Raw genomic sequence first — 27500 nt, forward strand, 5'->3', positions numbered from 1 at the left:
AGCGGCTGGAAGGGAAAAAATTAAATAATATCCAACCACACTTTGGTGGAAAGTACACCTACTGTAACGGCAGACTGCTTTCTCAGCATCGCCCATCGATCGTGTGCATTGATTTGATCGCCGGCGTGTATACTGCGGGTTTGCTGACATTTGGGCTTTGGTTTTAGGGTCAGTGACTGTAACCTATTTGGGGGTGCAGTGCACACATAGAGACCTCATCATCACCCACTGCAGAACAAGCACTGAGATTGAGCTTTGAAAGCAACGAAGAACCTATATAAAAAGCCTGATTGGGTCATCGCTGTGTTCCCCGGGATCGTGTATCGCAGTGGTTCTCAAAACTTTTCGTGCCAAGGACCCCTAAATTGATATGTATTTGGCCGCAGAAACCCATCTGAAAATATTTTGTGCCAGAGTCACCCAGAAGAGAAGATTTGTGTTATATAAAAATAATCTAAATTATTCAACATTTTTCAAACAGAAATAGCAGATGTACAAGCTCACAGCGCGGCACGAAGTGACGTGCTGTGAGCTTGTATATCTGCTATTTTTAAATAGTCACGGTATAAAATGTTGCTGGGGACCCCCTGGAACCCCCCCCAAGGACCCCATGGGATCCCCGGACCCCACTTTGAGAACCAATGGTGTATCGCACCCAAAATAGTCGATATACAAGCTGACAACGCGTTGTCGGCTTGTAGATCGGCCGTGGTCAGCTTGTAGATCGGCCGTGGTCAGCTTGTAGATCGGCCGTAGTCAGCTTGTAGATCGGCCGTTGTCAGCTTGTAGATCGGCTATTTTGGGTGCGAGACTCCCGCACGCAACTAAGTATAAATCAGGCATGAGGATACAAATAACGCTAAGGCAGTTCAGCGATAAGGTGAAAGCGTGTCTATTTTATGTTGCTGTCCTTGAGTGTGCGTTTTTTAGGGTTTATAACAGGCAGATATACTGTAGGGGTGTAACCCGCGGGATGTCATTATAGCTCTGTCTGTATGGCCGCTAGTTTGAGGGTGGTAAACTCTAATGTTTATCGGCACCACAATTGATGGGTTTGACAAACAGCAACAGTGGTACCGCTACAGCCAGATTCTGTGAGAGAAACAAGCAACCAGGTCTATGAAAACTAGACCGATCTACAAGCTCACAACGCGTAACGATGCAACGTGTTGTAAGCTTGTAGATCTGCTATTTTCAAAATTAAAAAAAAAATTAACTACACAAATCCTGGATCCTTGGCACAAAATATTTTCACCCCTGCGGACAAATACATTTTTATTTATTTGTCCGCAGGGGTCCGACGAATACACAATATTAATTTGTGGGTCCTTTTTTGAGAACCACTGGTTTAAGCAACATTAGGAAGCAAGCCCAAATAAGCATCTACACTTTAGAAAAAAGTCCCCCAAAAAAACAACAAGCCACACCAATATTTACAAGCCACTTTACAGAAAAACAGACCTCAAAGTCGCTTATAAGGCATCGCTGGCCGGTACATTTGGTGCTATAAAAGGCCTGTGACACACCAAGAGAGTCACTGACGGACGTCAAGACAAATAAATACATTTTAAAGAGGTCACCTAGCTGCGTGGCTCCATCTCATTTCGGATGGGTTTGCGCCACGCGTCAGCACTCCAAAGCCGTGCTAACAATAGCCATAAACAATATTTGATAACGCACGTGTGTATGACGCTCGCAAGTGTGTCAGGGGCATAAAGGTGACCACAAGTCCACTGGCTTTCATTGCATGTTATTGTGTCCTATCCAGGCTGTCCGAACAAAAGGGAGAGACAGCAGCTGGCCATTTGATCGCCAAGTAGGGCAGTGAAAGGGGGCAACAGTCATTGTGAAGCTTTCAAAACGATGTTTCACACACTGAGTGGTAGAAGAAGTATACTCACATGTTGTACTTCAGTAAAAGTATCAGTACCACAATGTAGAACTACAGTACAAGTCCGGTATTGAAAATGTACTTGAGTACTTCCTTGGCATCAAAATATACTGTACTAAAGTACTAAAAGTAAAAGTACTATGCAACATGTCCAATTTCACAAGTTTCCAAATGTATGAAAAATATTTTGAAAATAGCCGATGTACAAGCTCACAACGCGTTGCTATTTTCAAATAGCCAAAGTAGATATAGGGCTGAAGTGGATAATGTTGTATGTTTTGTAATAATAACCAAAATCTATGTAACTAAAGTTTTCAATTGTAGTGGAGTAAAATGTTATATTTTTTTATTACAAAATTACAGTACAATATTTGCCTTTGTGGTAAATCCTCCAATAATGAAAAGAAAAACTCAAAAAGTAAATGTACGTAGGTACTTTACACCACTGACATTGCTGAAGAGCATACTTATGCTTATATGAATGCAGCTGTGCCTAAACTCAACACACTGTAAAGGGTCAGCCTCGACCTCCTGTGAGGTTTTTAAAACCTCTCCACACACAGGTAATAGGCTCTCTGTGCACAACCGTTTTCCATAAGGTTGGCATAACTCGTTTCCTGATGCACAGAAACATAGGTGGAACCAACAGATATTTACAGATATCTACAAGCTCACAAGACGGCAAACATATAGATGTGGATAACTCTGCCCTTTCAGCACACAATAGGCTCTATGCACAGCAGCCATATTGGAAATAAATAAGGTGTTACCAATGAAGGCTCTGTTCCATTCAGGGCAAACAGCAGTCAGGGTGCAAATATTGTGGCTCACTAGGAACACTCTGCTACACCAGTAGGTCTTAAAGTGTGGTCCACTGACCCCTCCAGGTTCCATACGGGGAAGGTTCCAAATGGCTCCTTTCGAATGTGTAACTCTGTACACTGTCAGAGTTATGGGAGTCTTTGACACAGATACGGGATGTAAACCGGGGATGGCTTGTCTATGCCTATCGGCTGGTTGAAATTGGAGCATATGGGGCTCCCCAGTGCTGTGAACAGGGGCTCATTATTTGCTGTTGTGGCCCCTAAGCACAGTGCCCCTGGGCAAACTGCCCTGGGCACTGGCTCCAGGCCACATGAACTTTAGCCGACCCGTGACAGCCAGCGGAGAGGCACCTCTCTGAGATGGAGCTGTCTCAGAGAGAGAGAGAGAGGAGCTCTGCAAGATGAATGCTCTTCTCTGGGACACAAAAACTAAACAAAAACACGACAACAGCAGATTATGAATGATGCTTTTTGTGCCGCGTACTCAGCCACACACTCACGCCTATACACAGTATGGAATATGCACTTACACAAGCGCATACACATGGGAAAACAGAGTACAGCATGTGTGGTTACACGAGCGCACGCACGTGCACACACACACACACACACACACACACACACACCACACACACACCACACACACACACACACACGCACACGCGCACACACACACACACACACACACACACACACACACACACACACACACACACACACACACCATTTATTTATGTCCACATAAAGGAGAATACATACAGGGACACATATATTATAGGTGCAGTACGGTTACATTCATAAAAACATGGAATATGTCTGTACAATAGGCATGTCACTCAGTACTCTATGGGTATAAGCAACAGCGTCTCCGCCAATTAGCAGAGACATCACAATACTTTGCCCCACACACACACACACACACACACACACACACACACACACACACACACACACACACACAGTGTGCAGCAGTATACTCACAGTCTCCAGTGGTCTCGTACTCGTATTTGGGGGAGTAGGTGGAGAGGCCGGCTGCGGTGCGCGTGCGCAGGCTGAACATGTACCAGGTTGCCGGTTTCAATCCCGAGATGATCACACTGGGAACCTTGGTGCGTGTCGACGAGTAGCTCAACTGCTCATGCTCCTGTGTGGAGGGAGAGAGAGAGAGAGAGAGAGAGAGAGAGAGAGAGAGAGAGAGAGAGAGAGAGAGAGAGAGAGAGAGAGAGAGAGAGAAGAGAGAGAGAGAGAGAGAGAGAGAGCAGTTAATACAATATATGCAATAGACCTGAAACAGCATATCATTGATGTTAGGCAGAAACCTCGTAACTCCATATTTAAACTTTTTATGTTTATTTTTGTGCTAAATGAATGCTCTACTTCATCATTCAATAACATTTGTTTAATTTTAGAGGTATTAAAAGGGTCTTTAATCCTTAAATTGTTTCATAAATGTGCAGATACCATTTATACACTTATACTGTATGTTGGTTTGTTTACTGTCGAGTTAGAAAACAATATTACACATTTAGCTAATCATCTGGGGACCCCTAAAAAAAAAAACATTTGGGGACCCTCGAGTGTCCCTACCCACAGTTTGAGAACCAGTGTTGTAGTTGAGCTGTGCTCAACTACCAGTGCTGTGTCTTACCTTCTCATAGTATTTGATCTCATAATCCAGGACGGGCAGCGCTGGTAGTTCTGGCTCCAGCCACGAGAGGGCGATACTGTTAGGAGAAGCCCAGTCTTTCTTCAGAGCCCCCACCAGAGAAGGACCTGCATGGGGGACAGAGGTCAGGGGTCATTACATGAATGTTTGGTTCACAACCCACTTCTTTAACCCTAACTCTAAACCCGGAATTATTATTTCAGGTTATAAATCTACTGCTATGAAAAGTGATGACGTCTCTTCCTCACAAAGAAAACAAGTACAGACGTGCGTTCACGCAGTGGTGGAAAAAGTACTATTTTTTTTACTCAGTATCAATAGTGCAATGTAGAAAAAAAGTAGAAAGAATGAAGGAACTCTAACCTAACTTTGGTCGTATTGACCAATCAGAACATTTGAGGAAGCTCAAATGTTCTGACACACACGCACGCACGCACTCTCTTGAAGATTGAGGCCTGCTGGCTTGCCAAGCAGCAACACCCACCCCTCATGATTTAATAATGAAAAATGATAAAACTTTCCCGTAAAGTGTTATTGCCCCAGGAGCGAGGGGAAAATATGAAACTCCTGGCAATCAGTGGAAAATTCTGAGCCTGTGTCACATAATTATGAATATCACAATCACACATACACACCCTGTTATTTCCATCATCTTGCTTCTGTATCGATCGTGTATAGCGATCAATGGCTTCATCTCTTTTCACCGGGGTTGATGATGACCACTCGAACCCTAGCATCCTCTATGAATTGAGTACAAAGGACCCCAATGGAAACAAGCCATAGGCTTTCTTGGGTTTTAAATCCTATTAGCTGACCTTGTATTGAACTGTACTTTCATGTACTTTCATGTGCTCTTCTCAGATGGGGTTCTGCGGGCAAATGCATATGAATTTGGGGGTCCTTGACATGAAAATGTTTGAGAACCACAGCTGTAGAACAGACAAAACAAGTCCTACTATAAATAATTCCTCCTGGTCACATGCAGTGTGTAATGGATTCATCCCCCGTCTAGGACGCTTAACTGTGTTGCACAGACAATGAGATGGCTTTCATCTCCCTGGGGGATTCCAACTCTGAGCCCTTATCTGCCCTGCTATTCCTGTTTAAGGAACATCTGACTGATTTGAGGGGGGGGGGGGTATTACAAGACACGCTGAAATGAAAAATGAGATTTCCACAATTTTAGAGCACAACCACAGCCATAATGGGGACATAGGGTGCGTTCGGAAATGCGCACCGGGAGCGCACTCACATATTAGTTTGTATTGGCACTCAGTGCTATATATCCGAACGCACCCATATTTAACAATGCACGCCATGCAAAAAAAGTAGCATATTCAATTGTAGTGTATTTTTCACATCAAAAGTCCAATCTTAATGTCTTCCTGTCTAATAAAAACGTAAGGCGTGATTACATCGGCAGGTACTAACCGATTTAAACCAATATCATGACAAGCGACTTTCTTGTCAGTATTTCAAACAGAGCTGTGATTAATTGTGCTACTTACTCTGTTGAAGGTCAACAAACAATCTATTTTAAGTCAAACAGTATAGGCTAATCTATAGGCACGCACACACGCATGCACGCACACACACAGACACAGACCAACACACACACACACACACACACACACACACACACACACACACACACACACACACACACACAGCGCACAAGCAGTCAAAACGCAAGTACACGCACCCATGCACGCTGTAGCAGCGGCTTCCTGTACCATTTTGATCTTTAATTAGCAGTAAATGCTTACTTCAACACCTGGCTGTGATTTGCTGTGGCGCTGTTGAGCAGCCTATTGATATGTGTGGACAGGGATTCAACATGGTTCTATATAGCTCAATGAAATATAATCATATAAGGCACCTCTTACGTCACACTAAGTGATATTTTCCCCTATTTTTTACTTTGTAGTCTGACGTGGCAACCAGGCAGGTCGTGATACTCAGCAATGCCCAAAATCAGTGCTTTTAAGTCGGGTAAAAGACGTGCGGACAGCTGGTGTGCGGAGGTTGGAAACATGGAGGTAGGTTGGTAAAGATCGGTGCGTTCCAACGCGCCCCCGTCGCTGTGCTTGGCAGACACTCTGCCAGCTCCTGTTTCACTAGCAGTCGCGCCAAGATACAGGAATTAAAATAAAAAAATTAAAATAACATAATTTAAAAAATATTTTCATATCAACAGACTAATAGAGTATTTCCTATTTTCTGTACTTTTACTTCTACTCCACTACATCTCAGAGGCAAATATTGTACTTTTACTCCACTACATTTATTTGAAAACTTTAGTTACTATTTATTTTGTAGATTTTGATTATTATTACCAAAACATACATTTAACCACTTCAGCCATATATAAACTGCTAAAAAAAAGTTCGGAAACTTAACTTCGGTCAATTATATCTCCCCTTTAATAATACTAATTGGTATTGTGTTTTATATCATTTTTATCGTTGATTTGTCACCTTTACAACAAGGTACAGCTTGTAAGGATCGGGCATTCGTGGAATGAGAAACACAGCTATACGTGTGGGTAGCGCCTCCAAAAATGTTGCCAAAATCACGCAATATGCTTCTGTTGGTAATCCCTCTTGTTTTTAGCAACCTGCCAGCACACACCTGCTGAGAGGTGTGTGCCAGTAGTCACAGGCGTGTGACTGCCTCACAGGTAAGTGACTGGCACCTGAACATGGGTTCTGCAACTTTGTTGAGTTTGTGTATGCTCCAAGCAGCAACACTGCCCCTATGGAAAGATGCCACATTTGTCCCTTCAGGATAAGGCCTGTGCAATATGGCAAGTGAAGCTGGTGTTCCGTTACGCAGATTAAGCATTATTTGATGTCAGCCCGGGTACCATTTGCAGGCAGGTGTGTGCCAGTCACAGGTGTGCGACTGCCACCTGAGCATGGGCCCTGCAACTTCGACATCTGTCTTTGGTACCGTTGTGCAAATCTTGCCTGTAAATCTATGGTTCCTTAGTGAAGCAAGGGGTCTTGGGTTGTTGTCTTCCTTGTTGACTCACCAGTCTCACAGAACTTGGTCCTAAGTTTGGAAATGGTACCAGGGCTGACACAAAATAATGCTGTCAATCTGCATAACGGAACACCAGCTTCACTTGCCCTATTGAAGGGACAAACGTGGCATCTTTCCTTGGGGGCAGTGTTGCTGCTTGGAGCATACACAAACTCAACAAAGTTGCAGAACCCATGTTCAGGTGCCAGTCACTCACCTGTGACACCTTTGACTACTGGCACACACCTCAGAGGAGGACGCGCTGTGATTGGTCAGTAGTCGCTTTGACCGGCTCTATATGTGCTTCGGATGCAAGCTATATGGGCTGAGAGCTGAGCTGCAGGTAAGAGTGTGTGTGTGTCGGGGGGGGGGGGTTCTGTGGCCAGGTTTTGGAGGCGTTCCGACAGGGTACAGAGAGCTTGGCTACAGGGGCTTATGGAGCAGGTGTGAGGGGAGGGGGATTATGGGCTGGGTGACCTGCCCATGCCCACTGCATGCGGCTGGTGGGATAAGACTGACACCCACTGTCCTCCCTTCATCCCTCTCCTGGCCTGCCTTATCACTGATGGAAATATAACTGAGGACATTTACTCTACTTGAGTATTTAAAAACAAAATGTAATACTTCTATACGCTATACATCTCAGGGGCAAATGCTATACTTTTTACTATGATACAGTTATTTGACAGCTTTAGTTGCTACTAATAATTAATAGAAAACATGCACTAATCAATCTATTTTTTTTACTTCTACGTGTAGCTTGTATTTTCCAGAAGATTTAATTAATCTTGAAGGATTTAAGTAGTTTTGCATTGGTATATTTGGATATTTTGATGCCAATACGTTTGTACTTACTGTATACTTCAAGTCTACTTTTGAATACAGGCCTTTTACTTCATATTGTGGTATTGCTACTTTTACTTAAGTAAAAGTATTCTTCCACCACAGCTGTTTGATCCCTCCCCTTTCCCTGACCGCCCGCCTCTTCCACGCACACACACACACGCGCGCACACACTCACATAAACGCACACACACGCGTGCACACACGCGTGCACACACACACACACTCTCCATCTATCCTCCTGATCCGCTCTTATCCTCAGCTTTCTGTCTGTCCGTGACTTGACTCGACCGCCCCTCCTTTCCCCCTCCCATCCCTCCTCATCTCCTGGCCGTCGGATGGAAACCTTGCATGTCCAACACAGTTCACTTTGTCAGGAAATGGGAGGAAAGAAAGGACCCGTGGATCCACAGGATCCAATGTAAAATGGTGCATTTACTGTGCACACACACACACACACACACACACACACACACACACACACACACACACACACACACACACACACACACACACACACACACACACACACACACACACACACACAGGTTTGTATTACTATACAAACCTATACAAACCTATTTTTAATCAATTTTGCCATTTTTTACAGTAAGCCTAAAGCCAATTTTTTTTTTTCGGTGTATGAAACTGGCACGCAACTAAGTATAAATCATGTCTAACTCTAGTTCCAACCCCTAAACTTAACCTCTAAATTCATAATCCTAACCCCAACATGAATCTTTTTCTAATTATGAACCTATATCTATCTTTTTTAACCATAAAACATCAATCTTTCTTGTGAGGACCAGGAAAATGTTCCTCGCTACATCTATTTCTCAAATTGTACTACATGTGGGGACATTTGGTCCTCTCAAATATAGTAACACACACGCACACGCGCACACACACACACACACACACACACACACACACACACACACACACACACACACACACACACACGGCGGAGGAAACCATGCAAGGCACTAACCTACTCATCGGGAGCAGTTAAGGGTACAGTGTCTTGCTCAAGGACACTTCGACACTAACTCGGGGGGAACTAAGCCGGGGGAATCGAACTGGTGACCTTCCGTGTCCCAAATGTCCGCTCCACCTACTGAGCTACTGCTGCCCATGTAGTTAATTAATTATATAGTCACACGCTCTTGTTAATAATTTGCATTGCTTGCATATTTATAAAAACCCACAGGCACACTAAACAAAAATAGCAGATCTACAATGTCACAACGTGTCGCATTGTGACACAGGGACACTCTCTCAGGAGATACCCAAAAGCTCTATGTCCGAGGTGCAAATAGGTTTCTTCCCTAGTAGCATGACCCTCAGCCAGTGTTGATTTCGTCGACTAAAACTATGACAAAAAAAGAAATATAAACGAGAAAAAAAACTAAGCTATGATGACTAAAACTAAAACTAAATAAAAACTAGACTAAAATGTTGAGGGATGAGTGTAAATGGTGTGGCAAGAGTTTCAGTCAGATAAGTAGCCTGAAGACACACTGGCTCATACACACTGGGGAAAAACCTTTCCATTGTACCCAGTGTGACAAGAGTTTCAGTCAGATAGGTAGCCTGAAGACACACTGGCTCATACACACTGGGGAAAAACCTTTCCATTGTACCCAGTGTGACAAGAGTTTCCGTCAGTTAGGTAGCCTGAAGACTCACCAACGTATCCACACTGGATAAAAGTCAGCGGGTACATCCTATCACGGCCATCGAACTCGACTATGCAGATGACATTGCCCTATAGTCTCGGTCACATCAGAGAACTACTACTGACAGATAAATGGAGTGCAGGATGATCGGTCTCGAGCTCAATGCAGAGAAAACTAAAGTATTGGCATTCAACACGGAGGACAGAACCATTGCTACTGCAAACGGGACGGAGCTTGAGGTAGTCGAGGACTTGAAATATCTCTGTGTCCGATGGACTTTTTGAACTTTGACTTTTTGTCAATTGAACAGGATCTTGAAGGTCCGGAGGGCACTTGCTTTGGAAGGCCTTGTAACGGGATGGGGAGAGTGTGGGAAATCAGAGATTGGAGATCAAGAGGCGGCTGTTCATGGCTACAGTAGAATCAGGACTGCTGTACAGGGCAGAGACATGGACGCTCACAGCACAGCAGGAAAAGGCCCTGGATGGCGTCTACACAAGAATGCTACGAATGGCCCTTTGTGTCACATTGGAGCTGGACCACATCAGAAACGTGGACGTCTCTATGGCTGCCTCCCGGGGGTCACAGACAAGGACAACTTGTCAACTGCGTCAAGCACCCGGAACTGACAGAGAGCCCACTGACACTGTGGGACCCAATCCAAGACGCAGCTAGGAGGGGAAGTAGGCACAATCCCTGAAGACAAACACTGTGGCGTGACAGCAGAGCCAGTAACAGAGCTACGGACCAACCTCTGTTGGACCGATCAGCGTGAAAGTTTTCACGCACACTCCAGTAAGCCCCAGTAAGCCAAGGAAGAATGTCTGCCCAAAATATTTCAAATCAGCCTCATGGTGGCACTTCAGGGCCCTTCACATTTTTTTTTAAAAGATATTTTATGGGGTCTTTTATGCCTTTATTTGACATGACAGTATGCTAACAGGAAATGGGGAGAGAGATGGGGGGGTGACACACAGCAAAGGTTGTCAGGATCGGGAGTCGAACCCGCAACACGCTGTCAAACTGGATTACCAGCGTATGTGGTATGCGCCTGCACCACTAGGCCAGCGGGTGCCCTCTGGCCCTTCACATTTTGGCCTATAACTCTTGAACTCTATGTAATGCACTCAAAATCTTTGTTTCCCTGGATTCCTTGGCTTGTGACACAACTCCCAATCTACATACTATTAATACTATTATCTGCTGGTCTTATGCAATGTGTATATATAGATATATTGATTTTGTTATGTTCTCTTTGACATGCAAAAACTAAGTTTATTCTGATTCAATGGAAGACAGAAGTGCTTCCTGTGTCGGTAGAAAACATATCCAGCAAATGCATAAAAAAGCAGCAGGTATATAACATCACACTTCCATGTGCGTGGGTTGAAGTGACATGGATAAAGAAACATGTGAGCCGAAGAATGCCCTGTTTGAAACCCTCTGGTTGTCTGGGGGAAATGTGGACAGTGAGAAATCAATGGGAACCGGCGGCTTTTGTTCAGCAGACACAGTACAGCTACACAGGTGTTGGATGCATGTGAATGTTAGTGGAAAAAGAGGCTGCGTGCTCAGCAAACCCTCCTCTGGATAAATGAAGGCTCCAAACCGAGAAAACCAGGTTAAATGGAGAGAATGGAAACAGGTCGGAGCATTGGTTCTCAACACTGGGTCTGGGGACCCCCTGGGGGGTCCAAATGGACCCTTAATGGGTCCGTATTGCTACGTTCTCCAGAGTTTAGATTGATCGAAAAAGTCATTATTTTATTACTGATAATCAGTAAAGAAATAATCGTTATCCAAAATAGGGATGCTATACTGTAGGTAGAAAGTGGTTAAGAGGTACTTTTCCATAATATTTAAAGCAGTGGTTCTCAACCTTTTTCCGGATCAGGGCCCACTTGAAAATCTCAAAAAGGGTTTGCGGCCCATCCATCTAAGTGGCCAGTGGGTGGGCCACGTGCATTTATTTTAATGATCAAGTATTCAAAAGTACAAATTACAAAGTACATTTTCAGAAAGTTTCTGAAATAGTAAAAATCACACCCTGTGTGAAGTGGGCGGTGTCTTGCTAGCTAATCACAATACTGAATGGAGTCGATCAATCATGTACAAAAGATAAATACATTTATTGAAACACTCTTTATGATGGACAAAACCATAACTTGAAAAAAAACAATTTATGGTTTTTTTCAAGTTATGGTTGCTTATATAGGGCTATGCACATGTGTCATGTGACACTGGCCAATCACAGTCCTGAATAGATTGTGATTGGCCAATCACAGCGCAGGATAATTGTACAAATTTCCAAACCTCACTTTTAGGGGCGGTTTCACTGCCCAAGATATTTGTACATTTTTCCAAATCTCACTTTAATATAGGGGCGGTTTCACCGCCCAAAAATAGCAGATCTACAAGCCCACAACGTGTAGCACTGCGACATGTTGTGGGCTTGTAGATCTGCTATTTTGTATATATATTTTTTATATTTTAAATAAGGCTTAAGTGGTTAATTCGTAATATATTTCTGTACGTTTCGGTCCCCAAGAGTCCCTTCCTAGAAATGTAGACAAAAATACAATATTTATATATGAACTGTATAGCAGAGTGAAAGTAATCAGCTTGCAAAAAACAAAACAACAAAAATACTCCAAAAGTACTTAGGTACAGCACTCAAGTAACTGTATACAGGTTGAGAAGCAGTGTACTAAAGTATACTTCATATAAATGAGCATCAAAGTGGCTCCAAACAGGCTCTTTAATCAAAGCAGCACTAACTGGAATCACTGACTGGAGCAGTCTTCAGCCCGTGACCCATGAAATGGGACTGGAACTGTTCCACTCAGTGGAAGGTGTTCCAGGTGACGGGACCGAGCAGCTTTCTTTTTATTGGTCTACAGTCACCGCACCCATTAAATGCATTTCAATGCTTGGTTTCTCCTTAATAATGAGACGCATAATGGGCTTTCAAATGTGAGTAGGCCGTCCCAAATGTTAGCGCGTTAATGGGAACAACAAAATACCATGGGCGTGTGCGTGTGCGTGTGCGTGTGTGTGCGTGCGCGTGCGTGCGCACGCATTAGTGTGTGTGTGTGTGTGTGTGTGTGTGTGTGTGTGTGTGTGTGTGTGTGTGTGTGTGTGTGTGTGTACTGTATGTACACGCATACTATATGTGTTTTGCTAAATTAGACCTGGTGGTGGCGCTATAACAGGCCAATGTGAATGTGAAAAGGGGGGCATTTCTTCCTCGGCCTAGAGGGAATCTGCATGCAGAATTTCACGAACGTTTCTCGTTCATGTTTTGAGGCATTTTGTTCAAAACTGACTAATCCTGCAAACTTTGGAAGCCACTGTAAGCCAAATAGGATGGAATATGAAATATCGGACAGATCCATCAGAATCACATGACTATGGAGATGCAGTGTACCAATTTGCGTGTTTTTTTGACAGAATCTGAAGGAATAATCTCCAAAAATGTATTTTACATAAGTCGGGCTCCTGGTGGCGCTGTAAAAAGCAGATGTGAAAAATGCAGTCCAGATGTTTTTCCTTGGCCTCTAGGGAGTGTGCGTGCAAAGTTTCACGCAGATCGGTGCAGTTATAGTTAAAAATGCACAGTGGCATTTCTTCCTCGGCCTAGTAGGAATGTGCGTGTACAATTTTATGGAAATGGCAAGCTGCGTTCATGATTGGAGGCAGTTTGTTCAAAACGGACCAATCCTGCAAACTTTGGAAGCCAACCTTAGCCAATGAGGATGCAATATGGGAAATCAGACAGATTCGGGTTGATCACATGACTATAGAGATACTGTGTACCGATTTGCATGACGTTTGGTTAAAAGCTGTAGGTGTAATGGGAAAAAATGGGTTTTGCACAAATCGGCCTCCTGGTGGCGCTATAACAGGCCCATGTAAAAAATGTGGGGCAGAGGTTCTGAATTGAAATCCAGGGAGTGGGTGTGCACAGTTTCGCAGCGACCGGGCCAACGGTGCCGGAGATTAGCTGGTAACACACGGACAGGACACACACACGGACGGACGGACGGACGGACGGACAGACGGAGGGTAAAACATACTCTCTCGCCATGCCTTTCGGCCTGGCGGAGACAAAAATGAATGAAAGCAATCACAGCATTCATAACGAATAGTCATCCTAAAATGTCTCCTCACAAGTATAGTAATAACAGCATGTGTGTGCGTGTGCGTGGTCGGACGGACGGGCGGACGGACGGGCGGTCGGACGGACGGACGGACGGACGGACGGACGCTGTCAAGGTTATGCCAGGGACACATTTTGTGTGACAGACAGACAGACAGACAGAGTCTACTATACATTATAGTAGGCTATAGACTATTACATATTATTACATAGTGTGGAGGTGGCATTAACTTGTAAGTTAGTATTAACAAGAGCTTCTGACTAAATAATAACTTCATTAGGTGCCCACTTTTTTCTTTCCATTTCCTGAAAAGTAACCTCTTTTGGACATACAAGGTTTGCACCAGACAGCGGTCGAGGTGGCGTTATGGTTTACTCTGCGGAGGTGGCTCATATGGCGGCTTCCTGGCGTCCTCGCTGGGAGAGACCATTCCTCTCAGGGGGGAAGCTCTTATCCCATAAACACACTCTAAGTCCCGTGTAATGAGACAATCTGTCGAGGTGCTGGGCGCGCCAGCCTTTTGTTTTCGCGATTGGTCGACGGGGTGCTGGGAGCGCCAGCCTTGTGTCGGCGGTTGGCGATGGGGTGCTGTGGTTTGCGGGCGCGGAGACACGAGGCTATGGCACAGAGCTCAGAGCGTGGCGAGACGGGCATCTGCCAGCCCTGTTGGCACGTTGGGAACAATAAACACTGGGGCTGAAATGAAGCCTCGAAGCAAGAACGGCAGGGTCGGTGGGCATTATAGGCTAGGGGAGGCTAAGCCTTCCCAAATTTACTGCTGTCTATTGTCCACATTATTAGATTATAGATATAAATATGTCTGGTTTATGGTGTGTCATTGTCACTGCAGCTAGCCACCACACGGGCGCGCGCGCACGCACGCACGCACGCACGCACGCACACACACACACACACACACACACACACACACACACACACACACACACACACACACACACACACACACACACACACACACACACACACACACACACACACACACACACACACACACACACACACAAAGCATTAAATATGTAGGAAAACAACATATCCTCAAATCTAATATCACCATATTTTAACTTTTGATGGTTTATTTTTTCATAATTAAATGCCCTACTTCATCGTACAAGTGTAGCAAAAAATAGCAGATCTACAAGCTCACAACGCGTCGCATCGCGACGTGCCGTGAGCTTGTAGCTTTGCAATTACAGGTATTACTGAAATATTTTAAAAGTGAAAGCGTGTCTGTGGATTTTTATACATATTGACCCAATGAAAAGTATTAACAGCAGCTTGTGACTAAATTATAATTACATTGGATCCATTGGAACAGGGTTTTTTCTTTAATTTTCCTGAAAATAAAAGTAAGGTTTTCCCCCGACAGCAACGATATCTGTTAGATAAGGCGAAAAATAATAGTCCATGAAATTCACCATCACTAAATGTAGTTTCCACTAAACAGACAAATCAGTGTGACCAAGTGAAAAGAAGCCACGCAGCACCAGTGAACCGCTCTAATTGAGCTGTTTTCTATGAGAATTTGCCACGCATTATTCCCTTCACATTTAGCAGTCTGTACGCGCCCTTGAACGCTGTTAGTTTCAGGTTGACACGGCGATGCTTCAATCACTGCACCCATCGCTGCATTATACCGTTTTATTTGAAGTGGTTGAATAGCGTTCTCCTGATAGAGCTGTGGAACACATTTTTAAATACACAGCCAAGATAAGGCTCCTGATAACCTGGTTTGGATGATGCCACGCTGTTTGGTTACGGTCAATGACAATGGTGGAAAGTAACTAGGTACACACAGTACTGTGCTTAAGTAAAATTTACTTGACTTGAGTATTTCCATTTTTGACACTTTTTATACTTGTACTCCAGTACATCTCAGAAGCAAATATTGTACTTTTTACTCCCCTACAATTATTTGACAGCTTTAGTTACTGGTTACTTTACAAATTTTGAAAACATTTGACTACTACTCTCAAAAGTGTCCTCTGCCCACCCATCTGACCACTTAACACGGCTGCAGAAAGTCGCTGGCCTATGATGTGCCCCGCAACATAGACTGTGAAAAGAAATATGGGTGAAGGGAGCCATGACGTGACCCATTGGTTTCTATACAGACCCACTTTGAAGCCATTATTTCAGCGAATTAAAATCCACCATCTTGATTCTCCGGTCCTGAATGCAACCGGAAACAAATGCTACTGGTTCGAGCAATTGATCTGTATTTGCACACGGCCATTGACCATTAGCATGTGCACGGAACAACAACGTCCGTTTCTCACTTTCTCAAAATGTAAGCTGTAGAGTTTAAAGGGTAAGACCACTTTAGTAGAGGTTTGGGTTGTGTATTTACCTTGCCATGATGTAACTCCAAAGGTGGGCAAGAAATCAAAAATAATTGCTCCATTGATTAGAAATTGATAATTCAAAATATGCTCCTCATTGACTTACATTGTACGGTAAAACAGCTCTCAAAGTCACTCTTTTAGCACAAAAATGAACCCAGACATAGCTGATTCAGACAATATAGAGCATCACCAAACCCAGTACTGTTTGTTTTTTTAATAAAAATGTCAACTTCCTGTTGATGCTTTGATTTAAAATGTTGTTGGATTTTTTTGAAGATTTGCAAAACTATACATTTTTGGAAAGGTTATTGTCTAAGGAATCAGAAAATCAATGTTGCCATTTGCCCAGATGTGTATATGGCGGCCATATTGGCAATTACAAAATGGCCACCATAAAATGTATGTTTTTTAATATCTCGGCCTCTAAATAAGCTAGAACATTGATTTTAACTCCTAAACCTACATTTTCAGTGTCGAGGAATCCAATGGTGGTAATTATAAAGCTACAAAACTTTACAACATTAACCCTTAGATGCATGACTGAGTCCAAAATGACCAGATATGGTTGTTTTCTTGCAATATCTTTGAAATAAGAAAATCATTTATCAATTCATATTCCAGCTGTTCCTAAAAACATGTTTCACTTGCTCATTCAAATTAAATAAAATTTTAACTTACCACTGATACTTTTAAAGACATTTTTGTTTTTGTATTATTGCTACTCTAAGCTTCCATAAGTGTGTCCAAAATGATCAAACTGTGGCTGATATTAATTGCGGAAATTATTACAAAGACATGCACATCCCAATACTACTAGGATGGGTGCTGAATCAAAAAGTGTAGCTTACACTATACTTGAGAGTAGATCCACACACCAAGTAGTTCCCGTTGCAAGCATTTTATTTGCAGTGACTGTACAAAAGGCCAGTAATCATTGCCCTCAGACTGTATTTGTTAATTATTTTATGTTGTGGCATGTTCAGGCATTCCAGACCCCCGCGCGAGGGTGCCGGACAGAACGGTAATGATCCTTCCGCAGGTTCACCTACGGAAACCTTGTTACGACTTTTACTTCCTCTAGATAGTCATGTTCGGGCGTCTTCCGAGCGCTCCGCCGGGGCCGTGACCGACTCCGGCGGGGCCCGTCCGAGGACCTCACTAAGCCATCCGATCGGTAGTAGCGACGGGCGGTGTGTACAAAGGGCAGGGACTTAATCAACGCGAGCTGGTGACTTGCGCTTACTGGGAATTCCTCGTTCATGGGGAATAATTTCGGCCCCGGACATCTAAGGGCATCACAGACCAGTTATTGCTCCTTCTCGTGTGGCTGAACGCCACTTGTCCCTCTAAGAAGTTAGTCGCCAACCACACGGGGCCGCGAAAGTAGTTAACACATTGAATGCCAGAGTTATTTCAGATGTTTCATTGAGAAAAAAAAAGTACTCAGGAGCCTAGATACAGAATTTTTAAGTTTTAAGTTAACAAGGAAGTAAAAAAATTAACCAGGGTCCTATTCCATTATTCCTAGCTGCGGTATTCAGGCGACTCGGGCCTGCTTAGAACACTATTTTTTTCAAAGTAAACGCTCCGGACCCCAAGCAGGACACTCAGAGCATCGGGGGGGGCGCCGGAAGGCAGGGACAGGGACGGACGGTGACTCGACTGGCGTCGGACCGTCAGCTCGATCCCGAGATCCAACTAGGAGCTTTTTAACTGCAGCAACTTTAAGATATTAAAGCTATTGGAGCTGGAATTATCGCGGCTGCTGGCACCAGACTTGCCCTCCAATGGCTCCTCGTCAAAGGATTTAAAGTCCACTCATTCCAATTACAGGGCCTCCAAAGAGTCCTGGATTGCTATTTTTCGTCACTACCTCACCGTGCCGGGAGTGGGTAATTTGCGCGCCTGCTGCCTTCCTTGGATGTGGTAGCCGTTTCTCAGGCTCCCTCTCCGGAATCGAACCCTGATTCCCCGTTATCCGTGGTCACCATGGTAAGCACGTAGCGTACCATCGAAAGTTGATCGAAAGACACTCGAATGACACATCGCCGCCACGGAGGGCGGGCGATCTGCCCGAGTTTATCCAGAGTCACCAAAGCGGACGACGCGGCGCCCGAGAGCGCCGCGCCGCGCCGCGAGGGTTTAGGATCTGATTAATGCACGCATCCCCGAAGGTCAGCGCCCGTTTGCATGTATTAGGTCTAGAATTACCACAGTTATCCAAGTAACTGAGGAGCGATCAAAGGAACCATAACTGATTTAATGAGCCTTTCGCAGTTTCACTGTACAAGCCGTTTGTACTTAGACATGCATGGCTTAATCTTTGAGACAAGCATATGCTACTGGCAGGATCAACCAGGTAGGCCTCCTGTTCCGCCGCGGAGAGCGCGCACCGTGGGGTTGCCGGTCCGCGGAGACCGCCAAGGCCCCCCGTGAGAGGGGCGGCGGGAGCTCCCGGTGGCGCGCACTGCGACGGTCGCCACATCCTCCTTTGCCCTCTACCCAGGTCGACAGGATGTTACGGGGGATCGGCGCCCATGGCCCGTTTCGCAGCTGTTTGGTCGGTCGCCGGAGTACGCGACACACGCAGGGTTTGAGAAACGAGTCTCCGGAGCGCGCCCCTGTGGCAAACGGATCTCCTTGCCGAGCCCCGTGATGGGGCTCGAGGCGAGGCCGACCGCGGGGGCCCTCGGACGGTCCGTGGCAGGGCAACTAGGGCAGACGGGGCGTCTCGGTCTCGTTAGGCCGGTGTCGGCCGCGGAGGAGTGCGGAGGACAGGCCGGGGCCTCTCCGCACGTGGTCCCTCCGTGCCTGGTTGGGCCCGCAGGCTGCAAGCAGCGTCCGCCGAAGCACACAAGGTGCCGGCGGGGCCCTTGCAAGAGGCGGGCTACGAGTGCCAATCGGTCAGAACGTAGTGGGTTCCACGGCCTTCGGGGCGGCCTGGTTTCCGGGTCACAGTGCAGCGACTAGCGGCCGCCGGCAGGCCCGCAATCTGGGGCGGTCTGCCTGCGTTTCGTCCCCAGCGTCCGCATGCTGGTCCATATATCCGGGCTGGGAAAGGTTGCCGATAGTCCCGGGAGAGAATTTCAAAGGAGGGGGCCACTGCCGAGCCCAGATCGTCCTGGGCTCGCCGAGGACCTCCAGGGTGCCAGGCCGCCCGGCCGTGTCCGACCGGAGGCCTCTCTCTCGCCTGCCGTCGGCCCGTCCTCGGCGTCCGCACGCCTGTTCCATATATCCGGGCTGGGAAAAGTTGGGTCTGGAGTGCTTTTGGATGAAGCAGAAGTGACAGAAGGAATGCTGTCAACACTGGAGCTGTCAACACAAGGGTATCAACATCAAGACAATCCCTGAACTGCGATGGCATCTGTTCTGCAAACACAGGGCAGAAAGTGACAAGCTCCCTCCAACACCTGGAGCTCTGAAGCAGCACATCTTGAGAGTCCATGTCCAAACAAGGGCATGGGCACAAGCAGCCATTGCTCTGCAGGATCCACAGCTGGATCCCCTGCAAAATGGGTACTTCAAAACACTTGGATGGCATGCTGAAACCAACGACCACAGAGGTCCTCCCAGCTCCAAAGGCCATCCTTGAGATGGTTCAATGCAAGTGTAAATCTGACTGTTCTTCTGGCAGATGTTCCTGCAAAGCTAAGGACTTAGCCTGTACTGAAATGTGTCAGTGCAGCAGCCAGTGCCAGCACGATGAAGATTCCCAAGCTGTGATGCACGAAAGTGATGATGATGATGATGATGATTATGATGATGCATAGAGACTGTCTATGATTACACATGTCATGATGTTTAATATGGTTACACAAACATCCAAAGTTCACAGTTAAAATAAATAAAAAGAACAGTTAGTATCTGACTGACTGCCTGGGCTGTGCTGTTTTTTACCCATATGGTGGATTATGTCAATGGGATGATAAAAAAAAATGAAATAATAACTTGCACCATTGGATTCCTTGACCCTGAAAATGTAGGTTTAGCAGTTAAAATCAATGTTCCAGCTTATTTAGAGGCCGAGATATTAAAAAACGTACATTTTAGGGTGGCCATTTTGTAATTGCCAATATGGCCGCCGTATACACATCTGGGCAAATGGCAACATTGATTTTCTGATTCCTTAGACAATAACCTTTCCAAAAATGTATAGTTTTGCAAATCTTCAAAAAAATCCAACAAAATTACATAGTGAACCAGACTAATCTGGATCCGGATCCGCCGATCCAGTCCGGGTTTTCTACTTATTAAAAATGGCCAAATCAACAGGAAGTTGACATTTTTATTAAAAAAACAAACAGTACTGGGTTTGGTGATGTTCTATATTGTCTGAATCAACTTTGTTTGCGTTCGTTTTTGTGCTAAAAGAGTGACTTTGAGAGCAGTTTTACCATACAATGTAAGTCAATGAGGAGCATATTTTGAATTATCCATTTCTAATCAATGGAGCAATTATTTTTTATTTCTTGTCCACCTTTGGAGTTACATCATGGCAAAGTAACTACACAACCCAAACCTCTACCAAAGTGGTCTTGCCCTTTAAGGGCATGAAAAGTCTTTCGCAGCAAGCAGGAGGTGGGAAATAGCGACACCTTCTGGGCCATTAATGGTAACTGCAGCGTTTGACCAGTACTTCCGCATTGGCCTCATTTCCAGCGGTGACTGCTTGCCGCCTGCATGTGCCCGAAATAGGCGATGCCAGGGGTTAACCCATTCAATCCGGGGACGCATCTGTGTAATTTTTAGATTTCTATGGGCTATTAAAAAATAGCAGATCTACAAGCTCATAGGGCGGCACAGAGTGCCGCACTATAAGCTGGAAGATCTGCTATTTTTTTTTAATCGTGAACATTTATATATATATATATATATATATATTTTTTAAGCGAACATTTTTAACTCAAATCTTTGCTTCTGGGGGATTCTACAAATGTCTTCTAAATCCTAACAGTTTTTTTTACTTATGTTGCCATACTATAGGTGGTTCTCAAACTTTTTCATGTCAAGGACCCCCAAAATGATATGTATTTGGCCACGGACCCCCATCTCAAAATATGTTGTTCCAGGGACCCCTCAGAAGCAAAGATTTGAGTTACAAATGTTCGCTTTAAAAAAAAAAATCCAAGATCTGCACACATTTTTCATATATATACATAGCAGATCTACAAGCTCATAGCGCGGCACAGACAGCTTTTACGATGGAAATCTGATATTTTTGAATAGCCCAAAGTATAAAATAATGGTTAAAGTGGTTAAAACCTAAAATGACAGATGCTTTCCCGGTCTTAATGGGTTAATGTGGCTAAATAGACACACAGACTCTCGTCAACAGTTCTCCATGTGGGTTATTAAAGCCACAACATTAAACTCTCTCTCTCTCTCTCTCTCTCTCTCTCTCTCTCTCTCTCTCTATGTGTCTCTCGACCCTACAGGAGCATTGGAAAGCCATTAGACGGAGCAGTCAATTACAATACCCGATGGATAGATTTTCCAGTCGAGCGCGGTTAAGCTCAACATAAACTAATGGGGAGTCTTTAAATGAGCTTGACCTGCATATGATTTTAATTAGCTTGGCTGCCCTAAAGGCTTCCATTAACTGTTTAAAAAAAAAAGAGAAAATCAATACGGGCCAGTTATTGATGTGGCGAGAGAGCTTAAACGACGTCCCAACACCTCACTGACTCACCGCTGATGGAAAGCAGTGGTGGAAAAAAGTACGTAATATGTTTTACTTAAGTAAAAGTATCAATACTGCAATGTAGAAATACTCTGTTACAAGTGAAAGTCCAGAATTCTAAATTTACTGGAGTAAAAGTACAAAAGTATTGGCATCAAAATGTATTTAAAGTACAAAAGTAAAAGTACTCATTGTGCATAATGTCCCATTTCAGGAGGGGAGAGAGAGAAAGAGAGAGAGAGAGAAGGGGGGGAGAGGGGTTTTATACATCAGTGGTTCTCAAACATTTTCATACCAAGGACCCCCAAATTGATATATATTTGGCCGCGGACCCCCATCTGAAAATATTTTGTGCCAGGGACCCCCAGAAGAGAAGATTTCACGATTTTTCAAAACATTTTCAAAGTTAGCAGTGCAAGCTCATAGCGCGGCACGAAGTGACACTGTGAGCTTGTCTGCTTGTCTAGCTTGTCTGCTATTTTTGAATAGCCAACGTATAAAATAGGGGGTCCGGGGACCCCCAGGGGTCCTTGAAGGGGTTCCAGGGGGTCCCCAGCAACAGTATAGTTAATATAGCATCTCAATCATTTTAAGCACAAACAAAAAATGCAGATCTACAAGCTCACAGCGTGTCACTTCGTGCCGCAGAGATCTCCCTTGCATCGTCTGCATGTCTACATCAGACTAGGGACAGAGAGGTGTGTTTTCACTTTTCAGTGTGTGTACAGCAGGTCAGTGTACAGCAGGCCCGGCGCCACGGGGGTGCCTGAGGGGGCCTGGCACCCTCAGTTTCAAATTGTGCCCCCTCAGTTTATATATAAAAAAAAAAAAAAGAATAATGAAATTTAATCTTTTGATAATTAATTTTTTGATAAAAAAAAATCGGTAAAATCAGGCAAAAATAAGAATTAAATAACATAAGCCTAACCTAACCCTAACCCTAACCCTAAAACCGAAATAAAGTAACAAAAAACGCCCAAAAGCGGCCACAATCCGCGCAATAACCGCACATTTTTGGGTCTCGCAGCATGCACGGGCAGCGCACCCTCACAATTTTCAACTGCACCCTCAGTCATTTCATCCTGGCGCCGGGCCTGGTGTACAGTATAGTAATGTAATATGTACTGTACACTGTGCAGTTATATGTCCAGGTGCAAAGGGGGGGCCGGCACACTGAGGCACTTAATGAATGGATCGGACTCTTTTCCAGCTCTACACCTGGGACACCGAGTAATGATTTGTGCCAATGTCACATTCATAGAGTGTGTGTGTGTGTGTGTGTGTGTGTGTGTGTGTGTGTGTGTGTGTGTGTGTGTGTGTGTGTGTGTGTGTGTGTGTGTGTGTGTGTGTGTGTGTAATACTTGTGAGCACGGCAAATGTCCCCACAAGTATAGCAGAATTTAAGAAGCAAACATTGTGAAGATCCATTTTCTCTGGTCTTCACAATAGAAATTATTTTATGGTTAAACAAGATTTGGGAAATGTAGGTTTCCAATTAAGGAAAGATTCAGGTTGGGATTAGGATTAGGCATTTACAGGTTAGAGTTATGTCTGATTTATACTTTAGTTGCGTGCCAGTGTAGCGCACCGAAAATAGGCAATCTACACACTGCGACGTGTTGTGAGCTTGTAGAGGTTTAGGGCTAGGGTTAAATATTAATGGCAATTATAAAACTGCCGTCCTATAATGTTGATGTTCTCACAAGTATAATATTACAAACGTCTGTGTCTGTGTGTGTGTGTGTGTGTGTGTGTGTGTGTGTGTGTGTGTGTGTGTGTGTGTGTGTGTGTCTGTGTGTGTGTGTGTGTGTGTGTGTGTGTGTGTCTGCGTCTGTGCCTTGTCCATTACTACATCATGTGTATTTTGTGTGTGTGAGCGTGCGTGCGTACACAAAGATCTGCATTTAGCAGGCACATGGTCTTGTCTCAAGGCTATCATTACCCTTATTACAGATGGAGGTCACTCCCACTGCATTGTGGGTCCTCTGCATCCTACGTGCGGACTCGGAGTACGGTGGATGGAGTACTATTTCTTAAGTACTCTTTTCTTAAGTAAATCATATCAATACCACAATGTGGAAATACTCTGTTAAAAGTAAAAGTCCTGGGTTCAAAATTCAACAACAAATATTGGATTTGAAATGTACTTACGTACCAAAAGTAAAAGTACGCATTGTGAAGAATGTCCCATTTCACAAGTTTAAAAAGAAAATGTAAAAAATCGTTTAAAAATAGCAGATCTACAAGCTCACAACGTGTCACATCGCGACACGTTGTGAGCTTGTAGATCGGCTTTTTTTTTTTATAGTATAAATTACGACTTCATTTGGTTAATGCCCGTTTTGTAATAGTGATCTAAATCTACAAAGTGACAAACTAGTAAGTAAAACTGTCAAATAATTGTAGTAGCGTAGTTCCTGAGATGTAATTCCTGAGTGGAGTAGAAGTAAAAAGTAATGGAAAAATGGGGGGAAACTCAAGTAAATAACCTACCTAAGTACAGTACTTGAGTGTATGTACTTAGTTACTTTCCACCACTGCGTACACACAGCGCTGGATGCGGCAGGCAACACGCGACAGAGGTCAGACCTCCCGCCGGAGCGGTGGAGTCTTCACGGTGTAATTATGAAGCGCTTAGAGTCTGTCTGAACTCAATAAGAGGCTAACGTGTCTGACTGAACTCAATCAAGGTGAGATAATGCGATATTGTCGTCCAATAAGCGCTGACCCCTGTGTTACATGTCCTTCTTGGGACACAGCGCACGTGTGTGCGTGAGTGTGAGTGTGTGTGCTTGTATTACTATGCTTGTGAAGGCCAAATGTCGCCACAAGTGTAGAAGCAATTTGAGAAATAAGACATTGTGAGGACCATTTTCCTCACAAGCAAAATGGCTGTTTTATGGTTAAAAATAGATGTTGGGAGAGTTAGGAAAAGATTCAGGTTGGGGTTAAGATCAGACATTTAGACGTCACGTTTAGAGGTTAGGGGTTAGGTTTGGAATCATGCCTCATTTATATACAATTTTGCACATGTGTCACGCACTGAAAATGGCGACCTACAAGCTCACAGACGCGCTTTGAGCTTATACTGTAGATTGCCATCTTTGGCTTCCGGTTTAGGGTCAGAAATGGCATCCATCGCTGTGCTAAAATGTTGATGTTCTTGCATGTATAGTAATACAAACGTGTGTGTGTGTGTGTGTGTGCGTGTGTGTGTGTGCGTGTGTGTGTGTGTGTGTGTGTGTGTGTGTGTGTGTGTGTGTGTGTGTGTGTGTGTGTGTGTGTGTGTGTGTGTGTGTGTGTGTGTGCCTGCGTGCGTGTCCTTTGTGAGAACAGTGTACTCACAATTTCCTCACATGAAATATCCCTACTAAATGTGTCCATTTGCAGGGTGCTCCAAATGAACTCATTTACTTTCAAAATCCTCTAAATTATTCCATGAATAGCCAATTTTCTTCTCTAAATTCCTCTAAATGACTAAATTTAAGATTTAGCCTATAATGAGCTGTTGAATGTACATATTCAAATAACGTTAAAGTACCTCAAAATTGTACTTAAGTAGAGTACAGTACAATACAGTATGTACCGTACTTACTGTAGTTACTTTCCTCAACATGGTCCTTTCACCACTTTGATCCCTAACAACAGATCTCAGAATCTACAGACTGGATTGCCATGGAATTCCCTGTGCACCTTCATGCTCCCCAGAGGAAGAACCTATTGATTTTGGTAGACCCCATGACCTTTCCCCAGTGCCACCATAAGGCCAAAATGTCCACTTGCACACAAGATATCAGATTGCAATGAAACGTGCTGAGTGTGGTGGAAGAACTGATTTTTGGTGACCAGTGGCCTTTCCTCTTGTACCAGCCTTAAGACCAAAAGACACTTTGTAATGTGGTATCTGAAAACCACAGACTTAAAGGTTTCTATTGCTTTTGTAGTTGCCAACAACGCCATATTGCAGTTAAGTTTGTTGTCCCAGTGGTGAGAATGAATGGTTGTAGAATGAAGGAGTCATCACTAGTTAGTGAGGTTTCGTTGCTTCCATTTATTGCATAAGTACAAAACAGTACAAAACAGTTCTTCCATGGACCCTGAGGTCCTCTCAGTCAGCCTGCCGGCCACTGAGTCACACACACACTAAGATGCATTTCGGTACAGTTTATATAACAGAGAGATCTAGAGAAGGTACATGTGGGTGTGTGAGCTTCAAAGGTGAGCCCCCCCCCCCGGCACAAACAATAGATCACCCTTCGAGCCCCCTGATTCAATTTGCACCTGTATGAAGCAGGAAAGGGGATGGAGACAGATGCATAGACCTCTGTCTCCCAGCTAAACAACAAAGAGAATGTTAATTGTACCCCCAACCAGCTCAGACCAAAAGGCACCTCTGAATACACTCTTGTGTCTGCCAGTAGGCTATCTGTAGACTTGTGAAGTTAAGTAATACTAACAAATATGTATGTTATGTTATCAAATATACTACATTCCCCCCATGAGAGACATTAAACGTCTCTCACAAACACGTATATTTCAAAAGAACCACAAAGAATCCGCCCCCCATGAAAAGCGAATGGAACATCAACCAGGAAAAAAAAGTAAACATTCAGGAAAACTAAAACAGCAAACAACATCACACAGAACAATGCACATACAAAAACCAAGATTACATAGTACAGCGACACGGTGAATTACATCAAATAGACAGAAAACTCAAACACCCCGAGGAAAGGTCCCAAAACCCAGTAAAGTAAGCTCTTTTTGCTCCTGCTTTTTGCTCCTAAGTTAGTACATTTTGGAACCTTTCCAGAGGCGTTAACATTTTACAATTACATCAACTCCAACCAATCAGCGTGCAGGATCCCTCTGTTAGCCTTTAAACTCTGGGAAAAATGTTATACATAAAACATAAGGGATTCGCCCTCAAACACATCCACGGGAATGGCCCGGCTCCATGTACCTCGTCACGGGATTCGCCCGGTCTTCTCAGCACAACGAAAAACAAAAAAATCCACATTTAACCCCAGAGACCAGAGAGCGAAAAAAAATCCTCACATCACTCCTCCATGGCAGCCATAGCCCCATAGTTTAAATCACCCATATCACAAAAATGTAACCCCAGGTCCCACATGCGCAGCGTTCCGCTCGACAATGTCTCTCTTGCAGTCTCCCTCAATGTCATCTCCTCACCCCAGCCGTGCTCCAGCGCCGTACCCAGATTTTCCAACAGATAGCTGCATGTTTACAACAGATAGCTGCATGTTTACAACAGAGCGCTCCACTCGCGATCGCTGAAGATGTGTTACCACACTCTTCACGAAGAACCCCATCATCGCAAGTTCTCCACTCTGCCGGCACCCGCTGTCC

The 27500-nt window shown here is 44.4% G+C and overlaps 1 protein-coding gene across 1 annotated transcript in view; it reads right to left on the bottom strand.

Annotated features, from left to right (window-relative positions):
- The window catches only part of LOC308073402 (ephrin type-A receptor 6-like), a gene marked incomplete at both ends in the record, with an annotated part of 339472 nt that overhangs the window by 42633 nt on the left and 269339 nt on the right, over positions 1-27500 (bottom strand). The window contains 2 exons of the mRNA XM_080412276.1: positions 3697-3859; positions 4364-4488. Of these exons, the coding sequence (XP_080268402.1) occupies positions 3697-3859; positions 4364-4488 (288 nt within the window). The remainder of the gene's footprint in view (positions 1-3696; positions 3860-4363; positions 4489-27500) is intronic.

This window comes from Gymnoscopelus braueri (assembly GCF_963280865.1).
Source record: "Gymnoscopelus braueri genome assembly, chromosome: 18".
NCBI lineage: Eukaryota > Metazoa > Chordata > Actinopteri > Myctophiformes > Myctophidae > Gymnoscopelus > Gymnoscopelus braueri.